At 36.7% G+C, this 21,268-nt stretch overlaps 1 protein-coding gene across 1 annotated transcript in view; it reads right to left on the bottom strand.

Annotated features, from left to right (window-relative positions):
• Positions 1-18,216: 18,216 nt before the first annotated feature.
• The window catches only part of LOC108713682 (glutamate receptor ionotropic, NMDA 3A), a 193,529-nt gene continuing 190,477 nt past the window's right edge, over positions 18,217-21,268 (bottom strand). The window contains exon 9 of the mRNA XM_018257197.2: positions 18,217-18,867. Coding sequence (XP_018112686.2) covers positions 18,534-18,867 — 334 coding nt within the window. The 3' untranslated portion in view covers positions 18,217-18,533. The remainder of the gene's footprint in view (positions 18,868-21,268) is intronic.

The following is a 21,268-nucleotide window of genomic DNA, read 5'->3' as shown; positions in this document are numbered from 1 at the left end:
GTTATTGCGCCAGCGTCCACTTCGCCACGCTTCGCCAGGCGTATTTTCGCCAGCGCTTCGCAAATTCACTAAAATCCGAAGTTGCGCTCAGGGGTAGCGTAAGCTTGCGAAGTTGCGCTAGCATTAATTCACCAAGCGAAGCGAAGTTACGCTAGCGACAGTTAATTTGCATACTGCGCCAAATTCAAGTTACAATGGAGGTATATGTAGCAGCACTACACAAGCCTGGGAAACCTTCAAAACATCAAATAAAATTTTTATTTTGCCCTACACATGTGCCCACTGTATAGTTAAGTTGCCATGAGTTAGGAAATGTAGGGGGGAAGGAGGGTAACCCCAAAAAAAATTTTGATCTTTTTCAGCCTATCAACCATGAAAAATGAAAGATTTTGCAAATTCGCCAGGCGTAAGGGTGGGAATAAACACTAGCGAATTTACGCCAGTGTTCGTTAGTGAATCGGCGAATTAATGAAAATGCCCAACGCTGGCGAATTCACGCTAGCGTTAGGCGCTTCGGCGTTTAGTGAATTTGCCTCTTATCCAGACTGTCAGAATGCGCTTTGGTAACTGTTTACCAACTGGAGCAATATCTTGCAGCTACTAATACAAGTGCCAACTTGTAGTATTATTATATAAAAATAGAGTATATTTATTGCTTTGTTCAATGAACAAGGTACAGCATAGATGGTAAAAGGTTTAAGGTGAATCCCATAGATACACAGGGAGACAGCATAAGATGTTAATCGCTACTCCCCTAAGACCTGACTGTTTACTTCTTTTGACTATTAAATGATGATCCCTTTATCTACAGTTTAAGGTAACCAGTCTTTACAGGATAAGAACAGAGGTGTTCCTTAATTTGATGTTTCACGACCCCATTTTTTCTATATCCCAATTGTTAACCCATAAACAAATACTGTGGCATTCAACCCCCTGGCAAGTCAGGGCACACAGGCAGATTAGTCGTACGGCAACAAATTACCTCTTCTTCGGGGCAACTAATCGCCCCAAACTGCCTCCCCTGCCTTCCCGCCGGCTAAAATGCAAATCGCAGGCGGGATAGCACTCGGCACAATTCATTTTTCGAAGTCCTCTGAAGTTGCCTCACAAGGAAACTTCTGGAGACATTGGAAAATGAATCACACAGAGTGCCATCCCGCCGGCGATTGGCATTTTAATCTCCCTGAATCTGCCTGACCCTGACAATACAATAACACAACTGTTTGCACAGTTCTGTAATGTACTCCTTGTGCTTTATTAGCAAGCAACATTCCCTATATATACACTATATATATATATATATATATATATATATATATATATATATATATATATATATATATATATATATACTATATATATAATATATATAAATATAATATATAATATAGTGCATATACAAAGGTATGACCCCCACACACTCTTACGCTATAATGGTTTACGTGTTCATTCCACATAGAATTAGCTTTTCACTAGGAGATGTTGTGGTCATGGGGATGTAAAGGCAAAAAAATAAAATCCCATTTTTACTTTCCTTAATGAAAAAGAAACCTCCATATATCTCCAATATACTTTAATTTAAAAATTTGTACCGTTTTTATAAGAAACCTGACTGTATGCAGTGAAATTCTCCCTTCATTTACTTGAAGCATGACTGCTGCAGATAGGAAACTTCAGACAGTCCCTAATTGCTCTGCAGGGAAACAATCATGCTTTCAAACAGGAGCCCCCCCCCCCACCTTACTTCCCAGAATCTGAGCAACTTTGTTTGTTTCCCTGTAGAGCAGTCGGCAACTGTGTAGAGATTCGTATTGGATTTTATTTTTGCCTTTAAATCCCCTTTACTGTTTCCAACTCCAGTGGCAGGGACAAAGATTGTGGAGCCAGATTTAAACAGATAAACTAGGATTCTCATTGAGGGAATATTTTGCTGCAGTCACTGGTTCTGGAGAGTTGGAGAAAGTTTGTATTAAACAATACAAAAACTATAAAATTCTCATTAGATTGTATGACAACACAGGACCCAGTGCAGGCTGCATATTCTGATTGTTATCAGTCTTGATGTATCGGCTTCTGGCAGATATTATTTGACTGTTTTGATAATTTATGATGATCCCTAACAGCCCAGACCACACTGAGCATGTGCATGGTCTTGGTCTTGAAAGATGTTTAACAAAGTTGTTATTGTGACCCCCTGTGGCCAACTTTGAAAGCATAAATCATTTGTTTAATTAGGATTCTGGTGCAGTAAGTTCATGTTTATGTTTAGTATATAAAATGCAGCATTTCTAGCATTATTCTATTTTAAACTTCAGTTTCCCTTTAACTTCACACTGCCGATCAATTAAATCTTTGTGCCAGATGAAATTTCTCCACTGTGAAACTTTGAATATCTGTGAATTTATCAAGAGGACAAGAACAAATTATTGCCGAGTGGAATTTGGACAGGCTAGTGAGCTACCATTATAAAGATAGAGAAGGCACTTTTCCATCTCATTATCTACTAAATACATCATGTTTTGTCGCATGCATTCTACAGAGAATTTTCTCCACTACGGTTTGTATGGGGGTAGTGGAATGGAAATGGTTTGTATGGGGAAAATTCACACTTGAATATTTATGCCCCATGTAGTAGCCGTTTGAAGGGTTCATTTAGAGTACACTGCATATGGAAGCTTCTGAAAAAGTCCGATATACCATTATATGGTCCAACACTGAGGGTAGCAGCATATAGCAAAATGTTCTTCATGCTAGAATCAATGCTTCAAATGCAGTCAGGACAACGTACCATACTGTAAACTCCTTGAATTAAACAGTAGTAGATATTTTGTTATGTATTTATAAAGCACTAACATATTCGTACAATACAAGGATGCACACATCAGACATACAGGTTACAAAGAAATCCCCACTGTCCTCTATTAAAGTTTAGTGAATGTCAGACCAAGGGCGCAGTACATGAATTGCAAAATACAGATGCCATTGTACATCACACTCTTCAGCTGTCAAATCAGAAGGCGAACGTATACTTCAGAAACTCCAGACAACTATGGTCCAAAATGCAGTCTCACCAGCAATCTTTTAATTAGCAACATACCCCAGTTTGCTGCTACTAATACCTCATCTCTTACATCTATGCTCTGATTTTCACACTACAAGAACTTAAAATTCTGATGCTTTTGTCCTTCCCATTTTGTCAGTAAAGTAACATTTGATCTGTATCCTTCATTTTGATTTATGTATTATTGATTTATTATCCTTCATATACAGTATACAGCACTGACACATTTCCACTGCACTTTACAGAGATTGTTCATCATTCACATCATACCCTGCCCCAGTACAGCATATAGTATAAGGCTCCATCAGATTTACACACAAACACACACTAGGGTCGTTTTTATTATAAGCAAATTAACTTGCTTCCCTTCATGCATTTTTTCAATAAAATACAACTCAAAACTAAGCAACAAGCAACACATTTTTCTTGCCATGTGAAGTGAAAGAATTACTCTTGTAATGGCATTCTAGCTGTACAGTGAAAACTGTTTTTATTTTACCAATTTTCTAGTGAGTAGTAACAAGGTCTAGGGTAGTATAGTCTTCAGCATATTGCAGCCACTTCAGTGCAGCTTATTCCAACAGTGTAATTTTATTTAGTATCGCTGAATATATATCATATCTGAAAAACACTCAGGTGTCTGTTTATGAAGTCTCAATATTTTCTGGTCAAGTGTTTTTAGAGGGAAAAAAACTAGAACTTTTTAAGATTTATTATGCTCCAAAGCTGCTAAAAACCTGAATCTGAAAATACTCCAGCTAAAACCTGTCGAAGTCATGTAAAAATTAGTGATGGGCGAATTTGCGCCGTTTCGCTTTGTCGAAAAATTAGCAAATTTCCCGCGAAATTCGCGAAACGGCGAAAATTCATGAAACGGTGCCGGCATCTCGTTTTTGACGCCGGCGGATTTTTGGCAACGAATTTTCGCGGGTGTTTCGCCAATTTATTAGCTTGCGGTGAATCGAATTCACGCCTGGCAAATAAATTCGCCCATCACTAGTAAAAATCAATGGCGGATTTACAATTTGAAGCTTTTTCTTGCCTTCATGATCCTGGAGGGTTTCAGGTTTTCATTCAATAATCTGAAAAAAGTCAAGTTTTATGAGCATCAAATAGAAAAAGTCGCATGATTCGTTTTGACGCATGATTTTATCCTGCACCCACTTTTCCGATTTTTTATAAATGAGTTAAAGTTGTGGATGAGAGTTAGGTCGACTTTGTTTTAATAAAGAAAAAAAATGGAGCCTTAATAAATTACCCCCAGTGTTTTTCTTAGAATGAGTACAATATAACAGGAGTTATCATCTTCTTATATTATGGACATATATTTCAATAGACGAGGTCATCTGAATGTGCTCTGTGGGACAGATGCAGAAATTATATAATATCAATGCTTAAAGCAATGTTCCAAACTTACAGAAGTTTTAATTATTCATAAAGCATCATTAGCTAGTGTATCTGATCACTGTGTAGCAAGTTTCTCAACCTAATGTATCTGTCACATGGGTGAGAAAATCATGTAATAGGATATTGCATGAATGGGAGGTTTAAAAATTCTGCTTAAGCTTAAAGTAATATACCCTCAAAACAAATGGCTTCCTGGCGACCAGAGAAAATCTATGTAAAGTTTGAGAAAATGTAAAATGCCAGATGGAATGAATGTGACTTTACATGTGCCAGACCAGAAAGAAAATATGTCATATATGGGAATACGTAAAATGCTGCATACCTCCCAACATTTTGAAAATAAAAAGAGGGACAAAAAATTTGGCACACGTAGCGTAGCAATTTTTGACCACGCCCATTTTTGTGGCCACACCCCCTAATTACCATGTTACTTTTACAAAATTTGGCAGGTTATGAAAGTTTGAACATATTTTGAGTCTAACATTTCTCAAGGGACTTGTTATCTTATATTGTTACAATTACACTTTACTGCTGCACTGCAAGTTGGAGTGATGTCATTACCCCTCCCTCCTACAAGCTGCTGTAATGTAAATAGAGCCTTGTCTGCTGAGCCTGTCAATTGAACAATAGGCAGGAATCAAGATAAGCTCTCACTGACACCACTTCAGAAGGACTGAAATAAGATAGTCCTGTGATCACTGCCCCCACTTACGTTTCAAAAATAAATAAATATATATACACACACAATTCATTTTGGGCACTGGAAAAAATATTTTATATAGATAGTTTATTTATATTTGTTTACACAAAAATGAAACACAGGAGTACACTCCCAGGACTGATGACAGGGAATAGAAAAAAGGATAAAATAAGGAGGACATACTTGAAAACCAGGAAAACTTAGGAGGAAGTCTAGGAAGGGTTAAAATAGCTCAGGAAAAAGGAGGCAGTAAGTAGTTAATGAAAAAATAAGTATTGCAGGCAGGAAAGGAGCGCAGTGTGTGTGAGGTGGATAGCAGAGGGAACTCACAGCTCATCTAGTAACCAGTAAAACTAACTAGGAAGGCAGCAAGGAGAGAAAGTTCCCCCCTCCAAAGGAATGCAGAGATCAAACTTACAGAATGGCAGGAGCTTTGATAGTGTCTGTGGGAAGAGGGGCTGCTAGTGCAGCTGTAGAGCAGGACGTAGGAAAGTGAAAGTAATTGCTTCCCTGCAAACCATGTGACCTCTCTCCTCCAAACATCACACGCATGGGCAGAGAGGGGAGGAGGAGTGTACTTGACTTTTCATTACAGAGTGGCTGCTTCCAAGCACACAGGTAGTGCTGTGCCTGCTGTTAGAGCAGCACAGGATGAATGTCTAATGAGCAGAAATGGAAGCCCCCATGACAAAATACAAACTAAAATAACTTATGCATGGATTTGTGGATTAACATTTTATTTGCCAGACAGTGTTTATGGATGTGTTTTTTATAAAAATGCAAAAAAAAAAAAAGTTTAAAATGACGACAGATTCCCTTTAAAGGGATACTGTCATGGGAAAAAACATTTTTTTTCAAAATTAATCAGTTTATAGTGCTGCTCCAGCAGAATTATGTACTGAAATCCATTTCTCAAAAGAGCAAACAGATTTTTTTATATTCAATTTTAAAAGTCTGACATGGGGCTAGACATATTGTCAATTTCCCAGCTGGCCCTGGTCATGTGACTTGTGCTCTGATAAACTTCAATCACTCTTTACTGCTGTACTGCAAGTTGGAGTGATATCACCCCCTCCCTTTTCCCCCCCAGCAGCCAAACAAAAGAACAATGGGAAGGTAACCAGATAACAGCTCCCTAACACAAGATAACAGCTGCCTGGTAGATCTAAGAAAAGCACTCAATAGTAAAAACCCATGTCCCATTGAGACACATTCAGTTACATTGAGAAGGAAAAACAGCAGCCTGCCAGAAAGCATTTCTCTCCTAAAGTCCAGGCACAAGTCACATGACCAGGGGCAGCTGGGAAATTGACAAAATGTCTAGCCCCATGTCAGATTTCAAAATTGAATATAAAAAAATCTGTTTGCTCTTTCAAGAAATGGATTTCAGTGCAGAAATCTGCTGGAGCAGCACTATTAACTGATACATTTTGGAAAAAAAAATTTTTTCCCATGACAGTATCCCTTTAAGTATAAGCAGGTCTCTTGATGGAACTGACTAGCATCTTAAAGGGCAATTCATCACAGAAATGTGTTCAAACTTTTATAACCTGTCAAATTTTGTAAAAAGAACATGGTAATTAGGGGATGTGGCCATATCAATGGGCGTATTCAAACCATTTCACATTCGTGCGGCAAATCTTTTTGTCCCTCTTGCTATTTCAAAAATGTTGGAAGGTATGCCTTGGGTCACACTGTGGCCCCTGCCAAAAATTCGATAGCACTTTATAAGTCTGTCACTTTTTCTAAAACTGGATATAGTTAAAAAAAAAAAGTACAGCCCTAACTAGTAGTAAATAAAATATTAAGAAAAGAAAGATCAGGCAATGCAGAATGCCTTTAAAGAAAACAATTAGGTTGTCTGAAACAAGGAGCATTTTCAGGATATGCCTATAAACTTTGTTATATATTGAAATTGTTTTTTTTTTGTTTTCCAAGAAAACAAAAAGAATTGTGTATGTCTGACAGCTCACTAGGGAGAGATGGAGGAGAAGAAATAAATGCAATATTGTTCTGTGTTTGTGGAAGTATTGTGCTTCAGGCAGCAACATTATAGTAATTTTTGAGTTTCACTTAACTGAGCTCAGCTGCACTTTACAGTATTAGCTTTTTTGTCTCGATATAGGGGTGGATCTCAATGTGACCACAAAACACCTACATTTCTGAATTGTTAAACTAACTTGTTCAGCAGGTAGTGATCTGCAGGATGATAAATGATAATATAGAGGATAATGTACTCCGGCTGTAATTTACAAGGCTATTAAAAGTAATAGGGCAGTTCAGTGATCATATAAAAGGCAATTCTTTTATAAAGGTCACAGAATTAGGAGGTGCCTTCTTATAGTCTTTTACATTTTAGATGGGGTGAGAAATATTATACTATAGAATCTACAAGTGTTTATTTATGACAAAACATTTGTTAAGAGGTTAGAACTTACCAGCACATGCTATTATATCAGACACTCTATCCTTATTCCTCCTGAGATTTAATATTGGCTCTACATGGGCTATAATACAGTATACCTGTATTAAAGGGGGAGTTACAGTATTCGTCCACTATACAGAGCACTGGTAATGTCCCATCTAAAATATGCCATACAGTTTTGGTCTCCATCACTCAAACAGGACATTATTGTATTAGAGAGGGTACAGAGAAGGGCAACTAAGCTGGTAAAAGGTATGGAAAATATTAGCTATGAGGAAAGACTGGCCAAATTGAGGTTGTTCACTCTGGAGAAGAGGAGCTGAAGGGGGAAGATGATAACTATGTATAAATAAGGGGATTGTATAATAATTTCTGTGATGCTTTATTTACCAGCAGGTCCTTCCAGCTGACAAGAGGGCACCCATACCGAGTAGAAAAAAACAAGGTTCAGTCTAAATGCTCGGAAGGGTCTTTTTTTACAGTGAGAGCTGTGAAGATGTGGAATTCTCTCCTTGAATCAGTCAGTCTGGCTGATACATTAGATAGCTTTAGTATAGGTTGATCCAGGGACTGGTCCAGTTGCCATATTGGAGTTAGAATTTTCCCCCTCTGAGCCAAATTTGTGAGGCTGGGTTTTTTGGCTTCCTCTGGATCAACTAGCAGTCAGTAAGTTTTATATAAACCTAAAAGGTTGAACTTGATGAATATGTGTCTTTTTCAACATATTATCTACTATGTTACTATATTAGTACGTTACTCCCTTCTCAGATATGCAAGTCATCCACCAACGACTTCACTATTGTGTACAACTTCCAGTACCTTCCCTGTTATGCTCCACCACCAAGGTGCTCCTCTTCTGCTTAACACAGTAATGCTGGCTTGTAAGCATTTCCATGTTCTCTCTAGCATGAAGTTACAGATGAAGCTTTTGGGATTTCATATTTTGTCGCAGTTTTTTAGTGCTCAGTTTTGCCTCTAGATTGTGCTAGAGTGCAATGGCCTTAGTCCATCAGAAGCAATGAACTGAGCTTATTGCACACAGCATCAGGATTTATCATTAAAGGGAAACTATTGTGAAAATGAAAATTTAATATAAGCTTCAGCATACTGAAATAAGAACATTTTTAAATACAATCAATTAAAAATTCAGCATTGTTTTTGAAACTAACTATCCCTCTTTCTCATTGCTTCTGATGGACTAAGGCCATTGCACCCCCCCCTTTAAAATAGTGTCTGGAAACTGTTCAACAAAATGTGAAATTCCCATGGCTTCCCTTGTACACCTATGGCTCCATATAGGGCCACCAATAACTGAACACCCGGCAATCTGCTTAGTTAATTAGAGGGCTTCCAAGGCACATACCCTGCCCGGTAATTTCCTTAGAAAAAAGAGTTGGACCTCTGCCAAGAATCAAATCCAGAAAATAACTATTTTCATATTAATTATCCATTTGCTGTTATTAGAAATGAAAACTATATAGAGTACTGATGATACTTTGCTCTGTTTGTTAGGGGCCCTTAATAGTTGTGTGCGAATAAATTCGGCAGACACAAATTCTTGCCGAATTTCCGCATTTCCACACCCGGCGAATAAATTCAAGAAACTGGTGCGAAAATTTGCACGCGCATTGGAAAAGACGCTTGCGTCAAAATCGTCACACGTCAACATTATTCAGACGCCCATTGCCTTTGACAATGGCGTCAAGATTGACGCAAGCGAATTTCACTAATTTTCCTCATGTACTTTTTGTGCTGCACTTACCTTTTGAGGCCTTCCATCTCCCAGCGAGGTGCATGTGTAGTGCATGGTTCCTAAATGTAGTTATCTCTGTGCAACAAGCAACACTTGTGTGTAGGAAGTCCTAGTCATGGCAGAAGGAGGGCCATGCTTGAGGAATCGTGGAAGGTTTACATTTTGATTGATAAATGTAGGAAAATATTATTTGCAGAGTATTAACATTTGCTAGTTCATCATTTTACTAAGGTGTAATGTAAATCATAGGGCTTCAAACAACTGAAAAGTAAATGACCGAATGAAACATGAATATCAGGAAACATAAAGCGAGCACGTTCTCAAATTCTATTACAATAGATCAGTTTTATTTTAGAATATGTGATTTGCAATTTATAGACTGGATGGAAAAGTTAACACTTCTCCCATTGTAATGTTTTAGAGAGGCACAGAGCATCTTTGTAGATTAACATCCAGATACCAGATTGTTCTTAATACACTGGAAAGAAAGCACAGCAGGGACATCAATAACTTTAATTAGTGTCACTTCTGTGCTTGATAGCACAGCAGAATCTTGCCAGCTGAATGATCGTGTTCTCTGCATTGATCCGATCGCTAGATCACTTGTAAACTTACTTCCTAAATAGGATGTTTTCTACTTTCTCTTCTATGTATTAAGTGAATAGCATTCCTAAAATGCCAATATACAGCACGATAAAAATGAATTAACGAGAAAGCAGTCTACACAACATTCCCCCTTTAGATGCTGTGTGGCTTCTGCTCATACCTTTAGGGTTTGGTAGAATGTAACTGATTTTGTAAATAATGAAGGCTTTTTTTCGAGTGGATTTTTTTGTTGCCCTTATGTGCTCTTTCTTTATAAGTCCACCTGGACATGGCAAACATGGATGGTGCACAGTACTTTCTGGTGCAGCTTGACCACAGAGCAAATGTATATTAAAAGAATATATTTAATTGGTGGCATGCCATATCAAGACCCTAGGGATGGGCGAATTTGACCCGTTTCGTTTCGACAAAAATTCGCCGCCAGCAAAATGTCGCAGACACCCATTAAAGTCTATGGGCGTCAAACAATGTTGTCGAGCGGCGCAATTGTTTTGGCGCGCGTCTTTTTTTTGGCGAAATGAGGTGAAAAAATTCGCCCATCCCTAACAGGCAGCAGTTTGACTTTCTGTAGTGCTCCAAAATGACCAGTTTTTGGTTTTTATGCCAAAAACAGGGAATTTAGAATTAAAAAAACGTGAAGCTGCAACAATGGTAGAAAACAGAGTATGAATTCTTCCCTGTTGATATGTATGCCCACACAGATGCTTATTAGCTTATAATACATTATATAATATATACTGTATAATGGTTATTGTCATGGTAGTTCTCCCTGACTTCTCCTTTCTCTTGATGAATAAAACCAGGGATATGCTGAATCCTGGATTCAGCTGAATTAAAGCCTTTTTCAACAAGAATCAGCTGAATCCAAATGCTTGGCACAAACCTTTAATATCAGGTCACTTTTTGCTCTTCCTTGCCCCAATTTGCATATATAAATTAGGGTCAAGATTCAGTTCAGGATTCGGACGGATCTAAAATAGTGGATTCTGCAGATCCCAAAATAAAATATAGGGAGATCCCTAAATGTATGTAATACAAGACACCCATTTCCACAGAGCTTGAATTCATTCATCTGTTCATTCATCTGTAAGTAGTTCTATAATATATTAGTACGTTACTGTTTACACAAAACATAATAGGCCTTGCGAGTAAATGAACACAGTCTGTACCTAATTAAAGGGCTAGTATTTCTTTCTTTTTGTATGCCAAAAATAGTTCTCTTTTTCATTTTGTGCCTGGCAAGCATTAGTACAACTTTTATTTGGGGGGGGGGAGGGGTTTAAATGTAAGTACCTAAATCCCTGTCCTGTTGTTCTGTGTTACAGAAGTATCCCCTTGTATTTAGGTCTCATCCAGGAAGAGTCCAGAAACTGTGGAAAAGAGCAAAGACTGGCCACAATAATCTCAGAAATTGTAAATAATTTATAACGTCAAAATATAATTACTCATACGTAACTTTTGGAAAAACAGATATACATTATACATTTAGGAATGCAAATAGAAAGTCTTGCGGTTTGGCATGTTTTTCCTAGAATTCAACCTTGGAGGCAAGGTGTTGATTGAATTAACATGATTGGAGCTATGAGGTGTTATTAAACCATCCAGTGAATGGTCCATACAAACAAGAAAGACGGCTGGCTCCAATCTCTTCTGGACTATTTAAATGTTAATAGAACGAAGTCAATTCTAAACTCGCTTACACAGGGTAAAACCCCCTAAACACTTCATAAATTAAATCAAAGCAAGCCACAAGGTAATCCTTACCAAGTGGAAAGGTATGACCTGGGTGTCCAAACCCCAGGCCCGTCACTAGAATATTGTTTCAGAAAGTAGAAATCAGCAGAACTTGTCACTCACCAAATCTGCCGGGTGGCCCGGGTGCCGTGCCCCAAACCCGTAGCATAGGCAAAATCAATCTTCAAAATAAATATGCGCGCACTCCTGCGACCATGGCAATGGAGGTTAAAATTCGTAACTTTATTCCATTTTAGTTAAAAGGTATGTGTCCTTTTTAGTCAAGGACGCATACCTTTTAACTAAAATGGAATAAAGTTACGAATTTTAACCTCCATTGCCATGGTCGCAGGAGTGCGTGCATATTTATTTTGAACATCCAGTGAATGGTCCTAAATTGGCATTGTATGTATTGTCTGCCACAAGCAATGCTGTTTTAGCACCTCTCCCTGGACGGTTTAATAACACCTCGTAGCTCCAATCATGGTAATTGGAGGTTCTTTATTTGGGGTGGATGCACAAATGGCATATATAAGGGAATATTTCCTTTCCTAACCTCTGGAGCACCTCCTCATATGGAAGGCAGGGACATAAAAGGATGATGGTAGGAACTGACATCACACATAAGGCAGGGAAACAGAAGGGTTTACAAACAAGGAAATAAACAGCTATGTTTTAAACACAATGCAACTATTAACTGCTGGGGAAGCACACCAACAATAACCTGGAAGTACAATCTTTTTTGGGCAAGTGTTAATTCCTGGGTTCTATTGCATTTTATACCTTGCATTTTAAAATGCTCTAAAACAGTCTTAAACCCCATCAGATATAAGATGTGAACCAATTGTGGGCTGCACTAAATGAGCAATTTAAAAAGTAAGAGGAAAACAAGCATTAGAAGAGGGTAAGTGAAAGCTTAAGGAATATTAATATGCAAGTCACTTCATGACACTGAGTTAGTCAAATCCGTGATAAAGGAAAACTTTGGGGTAATTGTAGATAATATACTTCAATTTACTTACATTTAGCAAGATATGCCACTCGGTAGCAGGAAAGACACCAAGGCACTGTGATACATGGTACAGAGAGGGTAATTTTTCCCCTCTACAAACATTGCCCCAATAATGCCCCAGTTTGAATATGCATGGCAGTTGTAGTCTCCAGTTCTTAAAAAAATATATTAATGAAATTGTCCAAAGAAGAGAAACTTAGTTAACAGAGGATATTCCAAAATGAATCACTGTCCACCTCAAAGAAGTTATTGAGGGGGGAAAAAAAAGAAAAAAAGTAATTTAGTGTAGTATTTTTAGTTAATATGTCTCACCAAACGCGTGTTTATTGGTAAACAAAGTAGCGCACCCCACAGATATTTTTTAACTGTGATAAGAGGTGAAATAAGCACATCAATCGTGTAGTTTAAGGTGATGACGTAGGATGGGGTGTATTATATACCCACACTATGATCGGTGGTATTTCCGGTGGTCTATTATACTCACAGACAGCAATGAGTTAAAGCGCTACTCAAAATATAGATGTTCCGTCCCTAGTCTCGACTTCCCATATCTCCTTGGTGGGCAATAAAGAGCAACATGTGCAGAAGTGTAAAATACCCTTTAATAAATAAATAAAATTGCACTCACAAGCATGTGGCTTTGACTCACATTAAAATCTGGCTAAAAACAATTGGTAGCAGCTTTGTAGCGGTTCAGTGTCCCTTTTGTGCCTCTACAGCGTTCATCAGAGTTCACTGCGCATGTCTCCACTTCACAAAGGGCACGCCTCCATTCTTCCTCTTCACCACTGGCGCGTTTCGCCGTTCAGGCTTCCGCCAACAGCGGTGACGTCTCCTCCGGATTGTTCCTCTTTATTGCCCACATATTTGAATTAGAAAGCCTGCTTCATCACCTTAAACGACACGATTAATGTGCTTATTTCACCTCTTATCACAGTTAAAAAATATCTGTGGGGTGCACTACTTTATTTAACACTAAACACGTGTTTGGTGAGACATATTAACTAAAAATACTACACTATTTAATTTTTTTCTGTTTTTCCCCCCTCAATAACTTTTTTGAGGTGCACAGCGATTATTTTTGGAATTTACTATTTTTTGGGGCAGAAGAGAGCCCCAAAATTGCTGGACTGGGAACACGCTGTATTTGGGACTCACGTTTTTTTTCAAATAATTAACAGAGGCTATGAAAGGTCTCAGAAACTAAAGAGCCCAGCTAAAAATCTTATAACTGTTGTTTAGCTTATCAGAATTCAGTCTGGCTGATTAGGGAAAGTCAATGGGCTTCATTACTGGAGCTCTAAGTGGTGTATATTTGCAACATAACATCCTCAAGGATGTGCATATTATGGGGTTGGGGGTTACCCTCTCCCAACAAGCCCCTCATGAATACAGCAGGCAGTACTGCATTTATTGGGAAGAACTGGTCTTTTTGCTCTTATACGGAGCACAAAGATCCAAGTAAGACTAAGTATGTTCAGACCACTAAAACCGGTATTGAGCTGCCATTATTGCTTGTTAACAGAAATGCAATGCTTAGAGAAAACCAGTAGCAAATAAATATAATTAATACAAAAAATCCAAGCAGTTCCATATTTCTTTGTGCTACATGCTGTTAGTAAATACATGTAACTTGAATATACCTAACTAAATTTAGTGCATAATATTTGTAAATTAGTAAATGACCCCCTAAAAGACACCAAGCAGTTATGTAACCATAGAGATCATGAAACACCAAGGGGACTTATAATATCCTTGTATTTTACAGGGATGCATCATGTGATTTCAGTGAATCGTGTGATGCAAATTAACACCACTGAACGCTGATTATACAGTAAGTAATGACATCACTAAGTACCTTGCATATGGGACCTGTTATCCAGAATTCTGGAGGTTTTCTGGATAATGGATCTCTCTGTAATTTGGATCTTGATATTTTATGTATACTAGAAAATCATGTCAACTTTAAATAAACCCAATAGGCTGGCTTTGCTTCCAATAAGGATTAATTATATCTTATATGCAAAATGATAGAAAGACGGCACTCTGACTTGTTGCAATAAACCACCTTCTTTTTAACCACAGACCAACATCACCTGACCCGTTTCGGGAGCAACTACCTTAATCATATGATTAAGGTAGTTGCTCCCAAAACGCGTCAGATGATGTTGGTCTGTGACCTTTTGCAATAAACCACCTTCTTTTTAACCGGAGTGCCACCTTTCTATCCTTTTACATATCTGACTTCAGTGGCTGAACACCAGGTTCATTAAAATGGAGCTGCACTCATTTGAACACACGGTGGGTTAGGCTGGAGTGGCCAAAACTCTTTTCTACTTAATTATATCTTAGTCTGGATCAAGTATAAGGTATTGTTTTATTATTACAGAGAAAAAGTACATTTTTTTTTACAAAATTTAGATCATTTGGTTAAAATCGAGTCTATGGGAGATGGCTTTTTTGTAATTTTAGAGCTTTCTGGATAAAAGGTTTAACTGATCCCATGCCTATACTGTATATATTACACTATATGAATATCCTGTAAATATATATCTTTAGAAAAGGTGCTTAGTTATAATTCATGCTTAGTTATCTAATTTGTGTTATCTGAATTACTGAAACTTGTGCCCCCATGTTGTAAAATATGATGATATTATAAGAGGTGATGAGCTATTGTAGATGTTACAGCCATTCAACATTCTTTAAAAACAGACCAGAGATGAAGGTGCGAATTTACTATTCTAGAAATGGCCATTTAATCTGTTTTATTTAATTGTCATATTTATCGCTGAACTAAATAGCTGAGAATAAGTACCACCTGTCATAAAGTACAGAATTGAGTTGTTCCCTTAAATCTGATGCCAGACTTCATATATACACAATACTGATCTGATAAACACAATGTTTTTGGAGAAAATGATTTTTTTTTTATTAATACAGTGTTAGCCTTCTGAGGTCCCAAATCTCCAAGCACTTTAGGATAGGCAGTAGGCAACCGTAAGCCCCCTGCTTAACCCCTTAGCTGTTTCTTACTAGTTCTTTTGTCTCAATAAAATAAAATAGTGCTTATTATAAATATAAATTTGCCACACAGCACCACACAGCTCTGAACATTTCATTTGCATTTTCAAATATACTTGCTGTAAGATTGCTTACACCGTAATATTGCATATTTACAGAAATGTTCCAGTACCCACAGCAGTTAGAGTGGTAATAAATAAACATTCTTTTGTTTATTTAGCTACCCTTTACAGATATAAATTTATGCTTCCTGTACCATCTCCTGTAAAATACATTTTATTATCAAAAATACTTCAGTATATTTTTTTCAGGTCAGTGGGCAACTTACTTAAAATGGAAATGAATTGGTGTGATATTTTTCTAGAATAGTCCCCAAAATCTTTGATTATTTAATAGGGGGATTTTACCTATGGCATAGATAATTATATTTTTTTATTTTGTTTTTGAAACTATTTGCCTTTATTATCCACCTTTATTATTTAAATGAACCATGTTCATGATGTTCATGATCCATTCCTATCAATCTTCCATATGGTGATTCAAATTGATAAATCCAATTTGGAGAGAATAGTTAATAAAAAATGATGTAGAGTAAACAAAATGAAGCCCAATATCCTATTGGCTTAGAATGCCACTGCTGACTTCATACTAAGTGCCCCTTCAATAAAGGTGTATACATTCCTCTTTACCTGATAAGTCTTAAAAATACATAAAAGTAATACATATTGAATATTGTGGTTCCATTTCTCAAATCTACTAATCTACATCTTAAATATTAACTATATTAAAATATATGTTAAATATTAGAAATATTAATATATGTATTACATATTAAATTAAATATGTATTACATATGTATTTAATACATTAAAGGGAAACATTTTCTTTTTCAAAACGCATCAGTTAATAGTGCTGCTACAGCAGAATTCTGCATTGAAATCCATTTCTCAAAAGAGCAAACCAAATTTTTTATATTCAATTTTGAAATCTGACATGGGGCTAGACATATTGTCAATTTCCCAGCTGCCCCTGGTCATGTGACTTGTGCCTGCACTTTAGGCGAGAAATGCTTTCTGGCAGGCTGCTGTTTTTCCTTCTCAATGTAACTGAATGTGTCTCAGTGGGACATGGGTTTTTACTATTCAGTGTTGTTCTTAGATCTACCAGGCAGCTGTTATCTTGTGTTAGAGAGCTGCTATCTGGTTACCTTCCCATTGTTTTTTTGTTTGGCTGCTGGGGGGGGGAAAGGGAGGGGGTGATATCACTCCAACTTGCAGTACAGCAGTAAAGAGTGATTGAAGTTTATCAGAGCACAAGTCACATAACTTGGGGCAGCTGGGAAATTGACAATATGTCTAGCCCCATGTCAGATTTCAAAATTGAATATAAAAAAATCTGTTTGCTCTTTTGAGAAGTGGATTTCAGTGCAGAATTCTGCTGGAGCAGCACTATTAACGGATTCATTGAAAACATTTTTTTCCCCATGACAGTATCCCTTTAAGGGGCAGATTTATTAAGAGTCAAATTGAAAATTAGACTTTAAAATTTTATTTATATGGTCTAAACTGTCAAATTCAACTAGTGAATTATCCAAGCTCGATTTGAAATCTTTTAAAAAAATTTGAATTAGATTTTCAAGATTTATCAAACTCTGGCCTTTAAGAATTAAAATTTGACTATTTGCTACCTAAAACCAGCCAAATTCATGCATAAGTCAATGGGAGAGGCCCAGTGACCTATTTAAAGATGTTAGTAGCATTCCTGACATTCAAGTCTTTTTCAGGAAAAAACTTCAGTTGACTTTGGTCGAATTTGATTCAAGTTTTCAGATTGTAAAAATTTATCCAAGTATGGGATATTTCTTTTTTTTTAATAAATAAAAAAAATTTTTGAGGAAAATCAAATTTATTAGAGTTAAAAAATCTCACATGAATTCGAAATTCGACCCTTGATAAATGTGCCCCCCCATATATTTTAAATATTAAAAAATACTGTACATATTAAAAATATTAAACTTTATAATGACAGCGCTGCCAAGCATATTTTGTAAATTTGTTGTTCCTTCCTGTAGGAGAAAAGTTTATTCAAACCCCACAATACAAAATCAGCAAGCATGATTTTTAGAAAAGATATTTGTATAATAAAGTCTTGCTTTTTAAGCAAGTTTCAGTTCACTATACATCAAAACTGAAGTAACATACATCCATATATCATTCAGATAGGTAAGATCCTCAGGTAGACACCACCACGTCCAATAAACATAAAACCTCTATTAAAGTCTTTCAGTGACCTGTCTGTAGAAGTAATAAGTTCTAAGGTTTCATCAAACACTTTGTACGGCTTCCCCTTGTAGTCCATTATAGTGTGAATGAGTAATTAATTCCTCATCCTCATTCTTCGCTAGCCTCAAACCGTTGAAATTTCAATTTCAGAGACACACATTAAATGCAAATTCCCTTCATAAAAGTTAAAAATACTAGCAAAGGACACAGCAGCGATAATTCAAAATCATTTTAGTTTTATTAATGCACATTAAGGGGCTCAGAAGTGAAAACCTTCATTTAATGTCATAAAAGGGATAAGAGGGCAAGTGTGGTTCTGGGTTTTAAAAGAGTCCAAGGTCACATTTCCATACTGCTAACAGCTCACATAGACTAGAGAAATACAGGTTAGATTTTACAAAAAGACAAACAAATCTATTTAGGAATCAGAAGGTAGGAAATGCTGCAAATTAACGTGTCCAATGGCCACGCACTTTCTGTCCTTAACATGACTGCTGATAATAAATGTTCTGTTTTAATAAGTAGTAGTCTCCTAGGATTCAGAAGTCCTGTTTGTCCTCTGGTACTCTTCCAGTTCGTGTTTTCTGCTCATGGCTATTTGCAATTCTTGCTTAATAACTTGAATCTGTTTTTCCAGCTCTGCTAATTCTTTCACCACTAAGTTCCGAGAAATGTTTAGCGATTCAGCCTTTCCATTTGTTGTGAGCAGCTTCGGAGGTTCTCGTCTCAGCTGAGGCAAAGGTAAATCTTGTTGGTGCCTAAAACTTAATTCATTGTGTGCATCTTTATAAATATATTTCCTTCTATTACAGCTGGCTTGGTTAGATGTGTTCCATACATGCTGCTGACTGCTTCCTGCATTGCACCTAGAACAAAGAAAACAATCTTTAAATAAGCAATAAATATCTTTTTTTAAAGCGGTTGTTCACCTTTAAATTACATTTGAGTATGATGTAGGGAGGGACAATTTGCTGTTGGTCTTCATTTTTTATTATTTGTGTTTTTTAAATATTTCTGGTTGCTAAGATCCAAATTGCCCTTGCAACCAGGCAGTGATTTGAATGTGAGACAAAAATATGAATAGAGGGGCTTGATTAATAAAAAGTAACAATAACAAAAAAATTGTAGCCTCAAATTGCAAAAGTGACCCCCATTTGAAAGCTGGAAAGAGCCAGAAGAAATAAATAATTAAAAAATTAAATGAAGACCAAATGAAAAGTTGCAAAAAATGGATCATTTTATAAAGTACTAACCCAAGTTAACTTAATGGTGAACCAACATTTTAAGCAGCTTCCTAGCTTTGGAACTAGTACTGCAACAGTGATAATCGTAAAATTTCTGACTTTTCTAACAGCAGCATAAGAAAATGATGATGCTATGCCTCTGAGCTTTTTGGATGATTGGCTTCCCATACCTGTACTTTAGAATTCGAAATGTACTATGAGATTTTCAGTCAAATATTAATCCACAAAATACATTTCTGTCTTTCTGTTCTTGTCTGTAATTTACATTCCCTTTATCAAATACGCAAATAAATAATTTGAGTTAATTTAGAAATAAATCTTTGTAAAAACTTGATCTTTTCAAGAAATACATAAAACAATCTCACAAGAAAGCTGTCAACCACTTTGTACACTTTTCAGTCAAGAGTAGTAGATATTTAAAGGTGTGTTTTAATGTTCTCTACATCTAACCTACTTTCTATAACTACAGCCACATAGTTATCACCCAACTAAAAGCTGTTCTACCTATACTCTTGTTTCTACTTATGTAAGCCCAGTTACTGCATATTTCTAACTATTCTCATGGGTTACTGCTCCTGCGCAAACTTAGTGCCTTATATTACATATTTGATTGAATTTGATTGGTTTGCTAATCAGGTTTGTGATATATTTACAATGATATCATTGAACATTTTAACCCATTTTACATTAGATGTACTGGATTTGTTATGGGAGTGGTGATGAGCTGAATTTTTTGCCAGGTATCAGCAGATATTTTCGCTAAACTGCAGCAAACAGTTTATTCTACACAGAAAAGGTCACCATGTGAAATAAGTCACAAAAAACATATTTTTTAAAATTAAAACAATAGGCAAAATGTTTGTTCAGCACAAGCCTTATTTATTCAAGACCAACTCATGCTGAAAATGGAGGTATACTGCCTCTTTAAAGTAGAATGTCTTTGTTATCAGTGAGTAAAGGTTAAATGACATCCATATGCAATGTGCATCTTATTTTAGTGCCCAAATTAAAGCATATTACATAATATGAATTTGCATTTACATGAAGATGTACACTCAAACTCTTAAAGTTTAATCAAAGAGGCATATATCTGGTTTTCAGAGCCAAGGTAAGTGGTATTGGTGCCCAAAGCAATACTACATGACCTGGCACCCCCTTCTTCAAACCCTCCACCCAAAACCAGTGCTCAGTTCACACAGGTCCCCCAACTTCTCACTCCTTCAACCCACCAATCAATCCTTCTTCTGTTGTGCCACTCCTAACTGCCACAATGCATTTGCCTCTTCTACCTACCCCTTGTTCCAGACCTACTCCCTATTCCCTTACTTTGTTGAGAAGCTCCTCACTCCCTGATTTAGAGTATATCTATTTCTACTTCCACTCTTTCCATGCAGAAAGTTTGTTTTAGCAAATCACAATGTCTTATTCTTTTATTCTGTCAACTTTAACTCCCCAGCACTGTATTGTGAGATACAAAATGGGAGTGACCCTTGGGCTTCCTGGAAAGTGAGCACAACCATTTTGAATGTAACAAGCAAAGTGATAGAGACCAAATAGATTTTTCAGCTTCAAAAATAACAGAATAAATGTTTTTTGCAGAATACGTACATTTTCTGTTTCCTTGTTCTACTCGGAATGTCACACTGCAGCTACCCAAAGAGCTTCTTGGCTTTTTTTTTTTTCAAACTGTTCAGTAGTCATTATTTAAGTTTTGTGTAAAAGGCAAATAGGAACACCAAGTTTTGAGAGTAAATGGTGCATTTAATTGAAAAGTAATCATGCATTGCATATGAGTGTTAGAGATCTAAAGCTTTGCTTTTTGCTATAATTAACCTATATTTGTCTTGAAAGAGCAATTGTCTAAGCTGTGTTCTGCAGGGGAATAAATGGAAATAAATCACTCTAGAACAATAGCTACCTATTCAGGTGCGATAAATGTGGCAAAAAGGTCAATGCAGGAGGGAAAATAAAAAGAGGAACTTAAATAACCAAGAAAATTAGTGACTGCAGCAAATAACAAGTA

Source organism: Xenopus laevis, chromosome 1L (assembly GCF_017654675.1).
Source record: "Xenopus laevis strain J_2021 chromosome 1L, Xenopus_laevis_v10.1, whole genome shotgun sequence".
NCBI lineage: Eukaryota > Metazoa > Chordata > Amphibia > Anura > Pipidae > Xenopus > Xenopus laevis.
This window is presented reverse-complemented; position numbering and strand designations above follow the sequence as displayed.